Source organism: Chaetodon trifascialis, chromosome 3 (assembly GCF_039877785.1).
Source record: "Chaetodon trifascialis isolate fChaTrf1 chromosome 3, fChaTrf1.hap1, whole genome shotgun sequence".
Taxonomy (NCBI): domain Eukaryota; kingdom Metazoa; phylum Chordata; class Actinopteri; order Chaetodontiformes; family Chaetodontidae; genus Chaetodon; species Chaetodon trifascialis.
Window position 1 is genome coordinate 29,781,658 of NC_092058.1, and position 13,329 is coordinate 29,794,986.

General features: G+C 42.7%; 1 protein-coding gene across 3 annotated transcripts in view; it reads right to left on the minus strand.

Moving 5' to 3' along the window:
- The window catches only part of plekha6 (pleckstrin homology domain containing, family A member 6), a 291,763-nt gene that overhangs the window by 80,980 nt on the left and 197,454 nt on the right, over positions 1–13,329 (minus strand). For all 3 annotated transcript variants that reach the window (XM_070959441.1, XM_070959442.1, XM_070959440.1), the window contains one exon: positions 10,861–10,961. In XM_070959441.1, the coding sequence (XP_070815542.1) occupies positions 10,861–10,961 (101 nt within the window). The remainder of the gene's footprint in view (positions 1–10,860; positions 10,962–13,329) is intronic.

A 13,329-nucleotide genomic window follows, 5' to 3' on the forward strand; every position in this document is an offset into this window, starting at 1 on the left:
ACACAAAGAACACAGTTGACAGAAACATTTTGAAAAAGTCTTTAATGAAATGGCAAACACACATCAACAACGATCAACCAAATAAAATCAGAGCTGGCTGGGCATACCTGAAGCTTCTCCGCACCGTCTCATAATATGTCTTACAGGCCGCTGGAAGAAAATATATATTTGTTTGAAATAATTAAGACAGGCTTCAAAACAACAACAACAAGAAACAACAGAAAGGGGTTGAAAAAAAAACAAACAAAAAAACTTACATAAAAGCACTCTGTCCACACCATCCATGTCTGGACTCCCAGTTAAAGTCGCCATCAAATATAACGTCACTGCTTTGTTGTGGGACGAATTAAGTCTGTAAAACACAAAAAGTACAAACACGTCATGCAACGTTTACATTTACTTACATTCTGCAGAATATTTCCTGTGTATTTCTGTGTATTTTATTAACTTACCCCTGCTCAGGTTCATATCGCCTGTCGTTTCCGTCACTATTGTGCAGACATTGCACCTTTTCCTTTAAAATACAAAATACATTGTAATGTTAAATTTAACGTGAACGATTACCAAATGTTCGGAACGTAGTGCAATAAGAATAATAAAGGTTTGGCGCCCTAAAAACTGCACAACGTAGTATTAAACAGTAACGTTACTTACTGCAACTTATGCACCCGTCTCTTCGTCTCCACAGCTGCAGTTCGGTCAGGGCTGCTCCTCCAGAGCGAGCAGTCTGGCTTCTATCACAGCCATTCTTCTCGCCAATTGCACGCTCAGTTGCGTTAGCAGCCGAGACAATCCACTGAAGGCGCTCAGCAGTTTCTTCTCTAAATTGCTTGGACTTTCTGGATATGGTCACTCAGCCAGGGACGCAGCCAGGCCGTCCACTCGTCACAGACGAGTGCCTTCTGGGGTGAACTGACGACGACGTCCGGCCATTGTATGAACAGAGTTAAAGTTTAGTAGGACCCGAAACGTAACTGTTGTAATCCAAACTTGATGCGCCTTCACAGACGCGCTGAGGTCGTTTTCTGCCGACGTCATTGCGTCCAATCATATGCGAGGTCGCGCTCTCGGAATTTCTCGTGAGACAATTTTTGTTGCGTAGAAAGAAAAACATGCTGTGATTTTGTTGGGTACTTTGAGTTTCTATTCTTGTACCTGAATATTTTATAAAACATGTAAACTTCTTTAAACTGACATCATCGAAAATTTAAAAAAGAAAAGTTACTTTGGTGTATTCCCTTTTTATTCCTACTTAAAGAATCATCAGTGGACTGACCCTTTGCAAGCTAATCACACAATCATTGTTCATCTGGTGTTGTGGTGGCAAAATGCGAAATATTTTGACGTGTTCAAGAACTGTAGATGCTTTAATTTTCACAATTTGATTTGGCAATTTAAGTGGAAAATGAAAGGTTTTGGAGAGTCAGGACTCTTATCCTGTATGTAACCTATAAAATTATTTAAACACACTTAAATCCTCATGAAAAAAAAATCTTTGTCTGTATTCTGTAGGCACAGAACACACACACACACACACACACACACACACACACACACACACACACACACACAATCCCAATTTGCATTTGTATAGCTTGCAGCATTTACATTTGCATTTTAACACCTCATGGTCACAGGGGCTGAAAGAGAACTTCCACAGCAATATACAGTGACGATAATTGACGGAAATGCTACTTTTCATGCAGTGTAGATATCTGTCTAAGACTGAACAACCTCAATGACCTCTTCATCAATTGTGACAGGCTGACTGGTCTTTGATGTATTCAAAATTAGACCATTCCTCTTGCTCCAGTCAGTGAATGTAGTGATAAGTCTCCTGTATTCCCTTTCATCCTCCCCTTTCACACATGCTACAACTGCTGTATCATCAGAATATTTCTGAATGTGACACGATGCATACTTGTAGGCAAATTCAGCAGTGTACAGGGTAAAGATGAACGGAGATGACACCATTCCCTGCGGGGCCCCAATGTTGCTCAACAAAGTCCTGGAGACACGATCATCCAGTCTAACATATTGTGGTCGCTCTGTCAAATAGTTGTGAATCCAGGAGATTAGAATAGGGTCCATTTCCATCTTCTCAAGCTTACCCCTCAGAATCAGAGGTTGGATGGTATTAAAAGTGCTTGAGAAGTCAAAAAACATCAGCCTCACATACCCACCATCCAAAAATGAAAGGGTCTGGCGTAGCATGTACAGGCCTGCATCATCCACCCCCATGTTCTCCTAGTAGGCAAACTGCAATGGGTCAAGTGCCTGCTGTAACTGTGGTTTAAGTACCTGGAGTAACAGCCTCTCAGTGCTCATCATAATGACGGACGTGAGGGCCACTAGTCTGTAGTCCTTCACCCCTGCGGCCTCCCTGCCAAGCCAAGATGTTTTTCACTGGACAGGAACCTGCCTAGTTTGAAGACTCCAGTTAAAAATGTTATGCACACACACAGTCAACTCAGATGTCCACTCTTTGAGAAGCCTAGGTGATATTCCATCAGGACCCGCTGACTTAGTAGGACACAGCCTCCTCAGATCAGCACGCACCTCATCCACAGAGAAGTGGAAGTAAGGGGGTGCCTCACCAGCAGAGGTGGAGAAGCTGCTAGGTGGAGCAGAACAGGAGGTCTCAACAGCCAAGGTGAAGGTGCTGCTTGGTCGAGCAGAGCAGGAGGTCACAGCATAGGTGGGGAAGTCGCTTGGTGGAGCAGAGCAGGAGGTCACAGCAGCAGAGGTGGAGGAGACGCTGAGTGGAGCAAAGCAGAGCTTGCCTGTTTCAAGCTCTTTTTCAGGTCATGTTGCACTGTCCTCACCCTGTCCTGATCCCCAGTCTTAAAAGCTTAATTTTTTATATTCAAGAGGCTTTTAATGTTGCTCATGATCCATAGTTTATTGTTTGGAAAGCAGCGCACTGTTCTAACAGGCACCACCACATCTGTGCAGCAGTTGATATAATCAGTGACTTGGTCAAGTACCCCATCAATATCAGTGTCAGACCCATGTGTGTCCAGAAGTACATTCCAGTCAGTAGACTGAAAGTAGTCCTTCAGAGCTTCACTGGCCTCTGAAGTCCACCTTCTGAATGAACGGCTGGTTGGTGGCAGTCTCTTTACACAAGGTTTATGAAAGGGTCTGAGGTAAATCAAGTTGTGGTCCAATTTACCAAGTGGTGGCATGGCCACAACATTGTAAGCGTCTTTGACATTGCCATAACACAAGTCTAAAGTGTTGTTGTGCCTTGTGGGGCAGTTGACATACTATGTAAATCCTTCTAAATGAGGGCTAATGTCCACGTGATTGAAGTCCCCTGATATGATGAGTGCAGCAGGATGTGCAGCCTGTAATCTCACGACAGTTTCTTGGGTGACGTCACACGCAACTACCGGGTCTACTCGAGGTTGAATATAAAAAACAATAATAGTGATGATGTGGGAAAACTCTCTCGGAACATAGTCAGGTCTCAAACTGACCACTACAAGCTCCAAATCACAGCAGATCTTACATTTCACTGCGCCAAACCCCCACCTTTAGTTTTTCCACACTCTCTTCAGTCTCTTTCCGCATGTACAAACATGAAGCCGGGTACATCCACACAGGAGTCAGAGATGTTATCCATGAGCCAGGTCTCAGTAAAGCAATACAAGCTGCACTCACAATATATCCGCTCATTTTTCATAAGGGCCTCCAGCTCCTCACAGTTATTAGGGAGAGAGTTGACATTTCCCATAATAACTGATGGAAGAAACGCTTATACCTCCACCTTCTAGCCTTTAGCTTAGCTCCGGCGTGACAACCATGGAAGGGTTTCCTCAGCTCAGGTGGGATAGGGTGTTTAATCTTGTACAAAGTACGTCGCAGCATAAGGAGTTCGTCCCTGGAGTATCTAAGACACATATTTCTGCTTTCAACTTTTCAGTCAAACGATCAACCACAACAACAAAAACAACACGGAGCTACACGGACTTGCAGAATCTTTCCTTTGGCACATGAGTACACGTACTGTACAGATTCAAAATAACACCAAAAATCAAAGTAAAAAAATGAAATCACAGACTGATCCAACTTGAATGAATTTCATCATGGCAACTCATAATGTGACTCAGCAGTGTGTATGACAATGTCTGGGCATGCTCCTGATGAGTCGACGGATGGTGTCCAGGGGGATCTCCTCGCAGACCTATATCATGGCATTGGTTAGCTCATGGACAGTCTGTGGCCGTACTTGGTGGCTTCAGATGCACCAATATATAAGGTTCCATAGGTGCTCAATAGGATTTAGGTCGAGAAACGAGAAGGCCACTCAATGGCATTAATGCCTTCGTCCTCCAAGAACTGCCAAAACCTTCTGGCAATATGAGGCCGGGCATTGTCCTGCACCAGGAGGAACTCAGGGCCCACTGCACCAGCGTAAGGTCTGACAATGGCTCTGATTTCATCCCAGGACAGCAGTCAGGTTACCACTGGCTATGACATGGAGGTCTGTGCAACCCTCCAAAGGATATGCCTCCACAGACCATCATTGACCCACTGCCAAACCGGTCATGCTGGATGATGTCACAGGCAGCATAAGGTTCAACACAGCATCTCCAGACTCTTTGACACCTGTCACATATGCTCAGTGTGAACCTGCTCTCATCTGTGGAGAGAGCAGGGCGCCAGTGGTGGACCTACCAATTCCTTTGTTCTCCCGCAAATGCCAGTCGAGCTGCATGGTGCTGGGCTGTGAGCACAGATCCCACTACAGGAAGTTGGGCCCTCATGCCACCCTCATGGAGTCTGTTTCTGACTGGTCAGAAACATGCACACCAGTAGCCTGCTGTAGATAATTTTGTAGGGCTCTGGCAGTGCTCCTCCTGTTCCTCGCTGGACAAAGGAACAGATACCTGGTCCTTCTGCTGGGTTGATGCCCTTTTACAGCCCTGGACAGCTTTCCTTGTGTAATGGCAGGTCTCCTGTTATATCGTCCATGCTGTGTTACCAGTAGTGACAAGGACACTACCAGAACTCAAACCTACAGAAGATCAGTCAGGAAGGATAAGATCAGAGAGTAATTGTCTGTGGCCACCACATGCAAAACCATTCCCTTTTTGGGACTGTGTTCCTTTTGTGTCTCCATTGCACCAAATCAGGTGTAATTGAGTCATAATCACTTGTGCTTCCTAAATGGACAGATTGATATCCTGGTGACCTGGTGTTATTCTGTGATGATTAAGTGTTCCTTTAATTTTTTTGAGCAGTGTATATTTCATCATTGCTAATATTGCCATTCACATTAATATTGCACATTACTGTAGTTTGTTACTATTAATTTGGTGTCATGGCAGGATGATTGGAGACTCAGTTTACTGTCCAGTCTCACTGAATAGTTCCAGTCAGAAAGTTAACTATTGCAGTAGAATTTTTCTAACAAAGATAAGTGATGTGCTGAAGAAGTACATTAGTATGCTTTATGATAATCATGCGTCATGTATTAGATTAAGGAAGTACATTAGTATGACGTAGAAGGAAATGAGTTAATGAGTATGAAATGGATGTTATGAACTTTATCCGTGTAACCTCACTGTGACCTTGATTTAACTCTAAGTGCACGTGCATTAAACTATTATTTTTTTAAAAATATCATAAGCAACAGCCGAGAAATTATGGTGTCTGTAATTAATAATAACTGGAAGACAAGACCAAGGAAGCAAAATACTGGTGTAATCTGTCTAAAGGAGATTATTTTAAAAAAAAAAGAGGACATACCTCAAGGATCCATCCATCCATCCATTATCTATACCGCCTATCCCTTTCGGGGTTGCCCAGCTACAATGGGCGAGACCGGTCGCCAGCCGATTGCAGGGCCACATGTAAGGACAAACAAACACTCACACTCACATTCACACCTACGGACAATTTAGAGTCATCAATTAACCTAATGAGCATGTTTTTGGTCTGTGGGAGGAAGCCAGAGTACCCAGAGAGAACCCATGCATGCATGGGAAGAACATGCAAACGTCACACAGAAAGGCCCCAACTGACCCGGGGATCAAACCGGCAACCTTCTTGCTGTGAGGCACGCGCACTACCTGCTGCGCCACTGTGCAGCCCTACCTCAAGGATGTCCTAGTAATTAGGGAACATCTGGAACAGGAAATGTAATAGGACACAGGAAAAGTCATCTGCTAATATATGTCGGGAAATTACCTAATGGTGTAATAAGTTAAGACTTATACAATGTTTAGAGGATGGACAATAGGCATGGATAAGTACAGTCCCAACTGTATGAAAGCAGAAGCACTAGCCATATTAGATCAGAGCCCTTCATGTGCATCTTGTGTACATGTTGAACAGCTGTCCTTTTTTGTCAACATAAAAGTCTTTGCTGCCCAGAACTCTGCAGTCTCATTAGACTGCTGCTAATGATTTCACTGAACACCAACGAGAGGATTTTCCTGAACAACCGAGCATAGCTAAAAACTTAGAAGTCTTGGTCCATGTGGTTTGGGGCCAGGGACGGACTGACCATCTGGCATAGCGGGCATTTTCCCAGTGGGCCAACGTGCTATTTGGGCCGATAGTTGGCCACTTTTTTTTTTATTTTAAATATTGGTCAGACTAGCCCATAATACCAGACAGTCGATCAGTGACCTGATGAACATTGGGCTGGGCCAGTCACATTATGAAAAACCAACCCCTTTTACTTTGGTCCAGCCGGCGTAATGCATTCGGAAAAAAAAAAATTAAATAAAAAATTCTGTGCAAAAGTTTCTTCATAACCACCGACCAGCCCTCGACACATGCTGGTCTGCGGCCCATAGGTTATTTTCTTCACTGACACTTGACGGGACTCATCTCGCCCAATCATATCATGAAACACTTCCTCTCTTTTACGTTGGTAATGTAATCTGTTAAGATCTTCGAAAATGGAGATAAAACGAAAAGGAGGTGCGGAAAAACTGCAAGACAAGAAGAAGCTGGCTCCTCAAACCAAGACTGCCAAATGCGCAAAAATTTCTGATATGTTTGCCACGTCAGGGCCTTCATCAGCTCCCGTGGCCGATGACAGCAGTGGTGGCGACATTGAACAGGGACATGCAGTAAAACCTGCGGTGAGCTGGTGTCCTCCTTTCTGACAGGATTCCAACACTCCGACGCTGACTAGTATCTATCTATCTATCTATCTATCTATCTATCTATCTATCTATCTATCTATCTATCTATCTATCTATCTATCTATCTATCTATCTATCTATCACACGCACACACACACACACACACACACACACACACACACACACACACACACACACACACACACACACAGGATAGATAGGGGGAGTCCTTGAGGGGATGACTTGACTTGCATCCCCTTTCCTTGGTAAGTTCACAGTTGATGTAATGCAAAAGACACAGATGATCCTCTCATTCTCTTTCTATCTTTCACAGACATACAGGATGATGTCTTCTTTTTTTTTAACGCATTTGCCCAAGTTCACAGGCCTTCTTTATTCAGCACTGTCTGGAAAACAGTGATAATCAGATCATCCATCCATCCATTTTCTATACTGCCTATCCCTTTCGGGGTTGCGAGGGGGCTGGAGCCTATCCCATCTTTAACGGGCGAGAGGCGGGGTACACCCTGAACCGGTCGCCAGCCAATTCCAGGGCAACATGCAAAGACAGACAACCTTTCACACTCACACTCACACCTAGGGGCAATTTTGAGTCACCAATCAAGGCACACGCACTACCTGCTTGCTCCACCATGCCACATAATCAGATCAATCAAATCATATCTATTATTTCTCTTTCTCCCTCCCTCATTCATGTGTCATCATCCCTCTAAAGTTTTCAGTTTCTACACTGCTATTTTTATCTTGAAGACTGACCAATAATTAAATCTCTCTCTCTTTCTCTCTCAAACATACATACACAGAGTTCAAAGTTCATTCAGGAGTTCAGCTACATTCATCCTTTTGGACTGGGTTAGTTCACAATTTATTGAGTATTACTCGTGGAAGAGTGAGCAGCTGATCCATCATTTCTCATCTCTATTCTTTCTCTTTTCTTCCTCCCTGAAACACATAGGTACACCCAGTAGGATGAATTTTGCTTAAAGATCCATTACTGTGATGTGAGTGGTGGAGTGTACTTTTTTTTGTAGTGTTAATAAATTACAGGCTGCACGGTGGAGCAGCAGGTAGTGCGCGTGCCTCACAGCAACAAGGTTCGATGACAGCAGGTTCAAGCAGGTTCGATTCCCGGTGAAGTTTGCATGTTCTTCCCGTGCATGCGTGGGTTCTCTCCGGGCACTCCGGCTTCCTCCCACAGACCAAAAACATGCTCTAAACTGCCCCTAGGTGTGAGTGTGAGTGTGAATGGTCGTGTGTATGTGCCCTGCGATCGGCTGGCGAACGGTACAGGGTGCACCCTGCCTCTCGCCCGTTGACAGCCGAGAGGGCTCCGGCCCCCCCGCGACCCCGAAAGGGACAAGCAGCATAGAAAATGGATGGATGGATAATAAATTACACTTTTTGGAAGTATTTAATGTGTCCACTCTCATTGATTCCACGTACCTTAAGCCTCATTGCATGGCTTGAGGTACGTGGTAGAGTTGCACAGTTGGTATACACATTCCAAGACACTACACTCTAACTGAATTTATTTACTCAGTCTGTGTCTACAGTTGTGTGTGGAGAACCTGTGTGTGTGTGTGTGTGTGTGTACACTTGGTGGTGGACTTTGCACTTGAGCTTGTCCTGGACATGCAGTGAAAGACAACAAGAGAAAGTAACTAAATGTTCTGAAAAGTGAAGAAAGTTGATAATGACAAACAGTGATTGCAGTGAGACAAGGGACACAGATCAAGGACGAGATCAAAGAGAGATATATAGAAAGAGCAGGAGAGAGAGCTGTCTCTGTGTGTGAGTATGTGTGTGTGTGTATGTATGTCTGTATGTCTTTCATGCTGATGCTGAAGGAAAAATAAGGCTAATATTCCAGTTTATATAAAACTATACTCAGCAGATCATACTCAGCTAACCTACATTACATCCTCATCTCTCGTGTTTATTCAACTCTGACAATCAGCACTGTCAGGTGGGTGTGTGTACTACTGCTGCTGCTGCTGCTGCTGCTGGTTCTCTGTTTATCCCTGACTGTCAGCGCTGTTGATGTGATTCATCAGGATCTGAGGAAACAGCTTTGATCTATTTGTCAGTAACTGCAAAATACAATTCTTATATTTTTGTTTTTTCATTGTTATTGTCTGACCAAAACATGTTTTAATACAAGTGCACTAGTAATAAAACTGCTGGGTGAGGCAGCACTCCAACTGTGTCTTCAGACTACAAGGATGATGCTCTTTTTTAAGGACATTACTGCATCTGGATGCAAGATCAAACATAATTCTGAGGTAAATTGGAAAGCAGTTGCAGTAACATGTTGGTGAGAAATGCAAACATATAGAGTGCAAATACAAAATATAAAAAAAAATATAAATTGTAAAAAATCTAAATATACATAATGCCAAAAGTAGAAAGTCACTTCTTGGTCAGTTGTATATAAATATGTATGAAAAGTGGCATATATATATATGCACATACAATACCAAATCTGAAATAAGTAAGTGTATAAGGTTAATTCGAAATGTTCCTTGATTATGTCCATGATTTTGCCTTTAATGTCCCATTATTGCACATAATGTAACACTATGTTCAGTCAGACAAAAAGTTGTCCTGATTGTGGGGGGTTCTGCTTCATGATAACATAAAGCAATGTCCAATCAAAAATAAGAAACAGTACTCAGAATTCAATGAAACATCAAAACCCAAAATAGTGTAATTCAAGGTTACTTCCTCAACCAAAAAAACAAAACAAAACATAAAAACAAAAAATCAGCTCCCCACTCTTAAGAGGCAAGACACAGTCATAAAATAACATCATCATCATCATCATCATCATCATCATCATCATCATCATCATCATCATCATCATCAGTCAGCTTCTATCAATCAACTTGAACCAAACCAACACCCTGATAAGCCACAGCGATGCAAGCAAGGCACAAGTTCAAACATCAGTAAATCCTGCTTTTGCAATACACAGTCACATTGCACATGGTTGAGTCTTCAAGGATTAGAGCAATGCTTCTTTAAAGCTTCTTTCACACATAGTTCCTGGTAAATTACTGGGATAATCTTTTGGGTACGGCTAGTGAACTGTTACTGTCTGGTGTTTTTGTAAAGTATTAAATACTGAACAAGTTTGCAAGACAAGTCATGTTTTTTTAATAATCTAATTAAATCAGACACACATTTGGTACATTAAAAGGAACAAATCAAATCAAATATATCCTCAGTAGAGTCTTGTGATTGGTTCACTTGCTCTACTTGAGAGTGTCTTTCATCAGACAGATGTAGCCTTGTGCTTGTCCCAGCAATGTCACTGCTTTCACTGACAGCACAGCTTTTCTGGCATTTTCCCTGACATGCTACTAGGTCTAGAGGTGGGAAATTGGTTGGACAGTACCTGAATATCGATCCCTGCTCCCATTCACTCATAACCCGATGCACAAAATGTCCCTGAATATTTCAGGAATACACTGCATGTGTGAAATAGGCTTCATAAGAAATTGCTGTCACAGAAAGCCTGAGACACCTGTCTTTCAATACTACTGCTTTGCAACATCTACACTCTGAAATGAATCTGTTCCAACATTAAACCCAATTGTGTCCCACTAATGTATGTCTTGAAAGTCCTGTGTGTTCATTTATGTTTCCCACAACCCATTGTGTCCTTTGCATGAAATGCAACTGTGCACAGACCTCTCAGCATGCTCTGTCTGTCCACCATTATATTACTGACCTTAAAGGCAAACTTGCGGGTGATGTTATCCAAAGGTCCCACTCCTCCAATTTGGAAACTGAGCAGCGGCAAACTGCCTAATACTGTGTCCTCCTTCTCATCTGTGTAGAGGGAAAATGAAAGTGTGAAAACATCCCAGGAAGAATCAGAAACAGAATAACAATCCAGTACATGGCTACTACTCCTGTCCAAACATGAGAAAAAGAGCTTCTCTCCTCCCGACACAGTCTGCTCTCATGGTGACAGCTTCCTAGAATAGAAATCCATTATGATCCAAGGGTCCCTGTGATAAGCAGCTGTAATGGCTCACACACGCACAGACACCACAGACACCAGGATCAAGTAGTCAGCACTGCAGAAGGGGAGCACCAGTGCATGAAGCATGAAAATTTCAGGAGTTAAAAAATGGATACACTCCTCTCTCTCTGTGACCTCCTACCTCTTATTTCCGAAACATGGCTCTGCAACAGCACTCTCTACCACAGACCGAGAGTATGTGTTTGTGTTGCAGACAGGGGAAGAGAGAGAGAGAGAGAGAGAGAGAGAGAGAGAGAGAGAAAGGGAGAGAGAGAGAGAGCGCAGAGATCTGAGGGAGGGGGAAGGGCTTGTGCAATCATACAATGCGCTGATCTCTGCTCTGTGTGTGTTATTGCGCGAGATAATAATCAGCCCATGTGACTCAGTGTTGCAGGAATCTCGGCCCACAGCCAACTGTACCTGCTGCTTGTCTTCACAAAAGAAGACAGACAGACAGACAGACAGACAGACAGACAGACAGACAGACAGACACACACACACACACACACACACACACACACACACACACACACACACACATGCATGCGTGCATAAAGGGACAACAGCTATAAAGACACACTTAGACACTGCCTCTCTCCCACTTATATTTCCCACACAAATTTGAATGATTTATTGATATCTGTGTTTATAGACAGAAAGGGATGTTGACACATACTGAAAAGAGGAAAAAAAAATCTATTTACACTGATGTAAAACACAGAATAAGACATTTCACATTTCAGACAAGCTGTAATTTGCTAATTTTTCAGTCTATGTAAAATATGCATTTTTACAGTGTCAACTCTTGCACTAAAATTCAGTAGGGATGTTGACCAATTTCCTACATCCTCTTTAATTTTCTTGTTTACAATTTCATACTTGTGTGTGGCTAACTAAAACTCCCAGGTACTTGATTGCTTTTTGAGACCAGTCAGTGGGGACTATGTGTTTCAGTTTGAGTGATGGGTTGTAATTAAATGTGAATATTTACATTTTCTTATACTGAGTTTGCAGCCTGAACGTGGACATGTGGATTACAGATATATAGCAAAACATCAGAATACAACGCTACTTTGTGTTACTTGTTACTGACCAAAATTATTGCTAGTTTTACTGTTTTGCTTCTCTCATTGCTTGTGCCAAAGGTTCTTTTTAAAGTGCAAAAAGGGCTGGTGAAAGGGGGCATCCTTAGAAGTGGATCTTCCTTGTGTGATCAGTGAGATGTCTATCTATCTTGCTGTAGGGGCAGAATATTTATTTAGATTATTTATTTAATAAGGTTTGAATGTGCTTAATTGACTTTTCACAAAAAATCTAATTGCTCCAAGACCAAAATGAATACTCAGCTAACTTTCGTTTTTCTGATGTATTATATGAAGAGTGTCTAAGTGTCCCCAGAAAATAGTGGCTCTGTCGCTCACTAGTCCGTGGCCTCCTGTCTTTCGCTTAGTGTGTAGCCTCAGGATGCTAGGCTTAGGGTGAAACCCTCCATGCATCGTAAGGAGCTTCCTTGTCTTGATATCAGTGGCTTCCATTTCTTCCAGTGGCCAGGATATTATACCAGCAGGGTGTCTGATTACTGGCAGGGCGTAGGTGTTTATTGCCTGGATCTTGTTCTTGCCTTTCAGCTGACTCTTCAGGACCTGCCTCACCCTCTGAAGGTATTGGGCTGTGGCTGATCTCCGTGTTGCCTCCTCATGATTGCCATTTGCCTGTGGGACCCCTAGGTATTTGTAGCTGTTACAATTTTGGAGGATGGAGATAATAATAATAATACATTTTATTTGTGATTCCCTTTTCATCAAAAAAATGAAACATTTATATGAAAGAAGAAGATTTACAACAAAAAACTTCTAAAAGGGGCCAAAAGCTTTGCTAAAAAGAAATGTCTTTAGACCTTTTTGTAAAACACCGCCGGGCAAGTGGATTTTGGTAAACCGGCGGAGTCGTGAGCTCACGTCACCAACACCTCACAGGCAGGTTTCCACAGTGTCTGGCATTTCACTGTGATCAATAATTAGCAACAGCCACGATTCAATGCAAGTATCTGAGTCAGCACATACAGTCAGACCTAAATTTATATATTTTGATCAGCATTTCACATGACCACATCGCAAGTGCATTCGGCACGCGTAATGGTCACTCAACCTGACTGAATGTAAACAGGTGAAA